The sequence below is a fragment of the Chaetura pelagica genome, unplaced genomic scaffold (assembly GCF_000747805.2).
Source record: "Chaetura pelagica isolate M959 unplaced genomic scaffold, ChaPel_1.0 scaffold107, whole genome shotgun sequence".
Lineage (NCBI taxonomy): Eukaryota > Metazoa > Chordata > Aves > Apodiformes > Apodidae > Chaetura > Chaetura pelagica.
The window spans coordinates 533399-535192 of record NW_009953979.1 but is presented as its reverse complement, the minus strand read 5'-3'; the positions used below and the strand labels follow the sequence as shown (position 1 = coordinate 535192).

The following is a 1794-nucleotide window of genomic DNA, read 5'->3' as shown; positions in this document are numbered from 1 at the left end:
GGCCGGGCCCCCCTTGCCCAGTTTCCGCAGGAGGGTGTTGAAGCGCGACTTCTCCTTCACCGTCTTGGCGCACAGGATCTCCGCTTGGCCCATCAGCGTCAGCTCGTCCCCCGCGTGCAGCGTGAAGTTGTAGCCTTCGCTGTCCTCGCTGACCTCCCCCGACACCACCTGCCCCGCCCCCGACAGCCTCACCATGGGACCTGCTGCCCTCCCACCTCCCTCTGCCCTCCCACCTCCCCCCACCCTCTGCTGACCTCCCACCACTGCCCTGTAATGTGCCACCGCCAACCCCTGATGCCTCACCACCAGCTCCTGATGTCCCACCACCATCTCTTGGTGTCCCACCACTATCCCCAAAGTCCCACTGCCATCCCCTGATGTTCTACCACCCAACTCTTCATGACCCATCACTACTCCCTGCTGTCCCACTGTTATCTCTTGATGTCCCACCACGGACCCCAACGTCCAGCCACCATTCCTTGATTCTCACCACCATCCCCTGCTGTCCCACCAACATCCCCTGCTTCCCCAATGTGCTTTTTTTGATGGCCTACCATCATACCCTGATGTTCCACCACTACCCCCAATACCCCAGTGCTGTCCCCTGATATCCTACCACCAATCCCTGGTGAATCATCACCACCCCCACTGTCCCACTGTGCTCTCCTGGTGTCCCACCACTATCCCCTGCTGTTCTCTCTGTCCCCATACCAACCTTCACACTGAAGGTGATGGCCTCCATGACAAAGACACGGTCTGGGAAGATGCTGGCCACTTCCTCCACACTGTTGAAATACTGCACAGGCTCACGGATGTCCCGGTCCTGGTCCAGCAGCTTGAACTTCCCTGCATGATACAGCCAGGCCCATGGAGGTGAGAGGAGCCCATCTCCAGGGACCTGCTGTGACCTACCTTGGGGCCAGAATGGCCCCTCATGGGGGACGCAGCTACCCTCGAGGCTGGCCTGGGGTCCCCATCACATTTTTGGGTGGCATCTCTAAGGGCTTCACACAGTGTGTCCGAGGAGACACCAGAGCATCCCACATAGACCCTACACACAGCATCAAGGGGAGCTTTGGTCTGGGACAAAGCTGCAGGCATGGGGGGGGTCACCCCAAAGTGGCCCGAGAAATGCCCCATGGATGGAGGATCCTGGGGTGGGAGAGTCACCGGGGAGGGGACCAGGGGATGGAGAAAGCAGAGCTGATGGCAGAGAAGGCGGGAGCGGGGAGGGAGCTGTGGCCAGGGGCAGAACCGCGGCCATTGGCATCGCCTTGGCTGGGACGGACCTGAGGGGAATATTAATTCCTTAGCTGCACTCTGAGCCTTGACTTGGACATGGATTCTCTGCACAGAGTCGGCCCCTCCTTGGGCGGGTGATGAGCCCCTCCCCCGCTCCATCCCCCATTATTAATTCATTAGCGGGACTCGTTACCGCCGGGGCCAGCACTTTCAGGGGCATTAAGGATCTCGCTGCTGTGGCCACCGGCATCTCAGCACCTTCCCCTGCATTGCCAGCCCCAGTCCTTCTCATCCCATTCCTGACCTTGTCCCCATCCCATTCCTGTCCTTGTCCCCAACCTATCCATGTCTTTGTCCATCCCATCTCTGTCCTTGTCCCCACCCCATGCAATCCCCATTATCTCCATCCCGGTCCTTCCCACCCCATCCCTCTGCCATCCTATCCTATTCCCATTCCTGCCCCTGTCCCCGTCCCCATTCCATCCCCATCCCACCCCCTCCGTGGCAGCCCCTCCAACACCCCACAGCCATTGGGGGGAGGCCCATTCCCCA

General features: G+C 60.3%; 1 protein-coding gene across 1 annotated transcript in view; it reads right to left on the bottom strand.

The window, feature by feature from the left end:
- The window catches only part of GAREML (GRB2 associated, regulator of MAPK1-like), a 4442-nt gene extending 2950 nt beyond the window's left edge, over window positions 1-1492 (bottom strand). The window contains exons 1-4 of the mRNA XM_010002206.1: window positions 1436-1492; window positions 1056-1152; window positions 716-912; window positions 18-168 (exon numbers count right to left, since the gene is read on the bottom strand). Coding sequence (XP_010000508.1) covers window positions 18-168; window positions 716-912; window positions 1056-1152; window positions 1436-1492 — 502 coding nt within the window. The remainder of the gene's footprint in view (window positions 1-17; window positions 169-715; window positions 913-1055; window positions 1153-1435) is intronic.
- Between the last annotated feature and the right edge of the window lie 302 nt (window positions 1493-1794).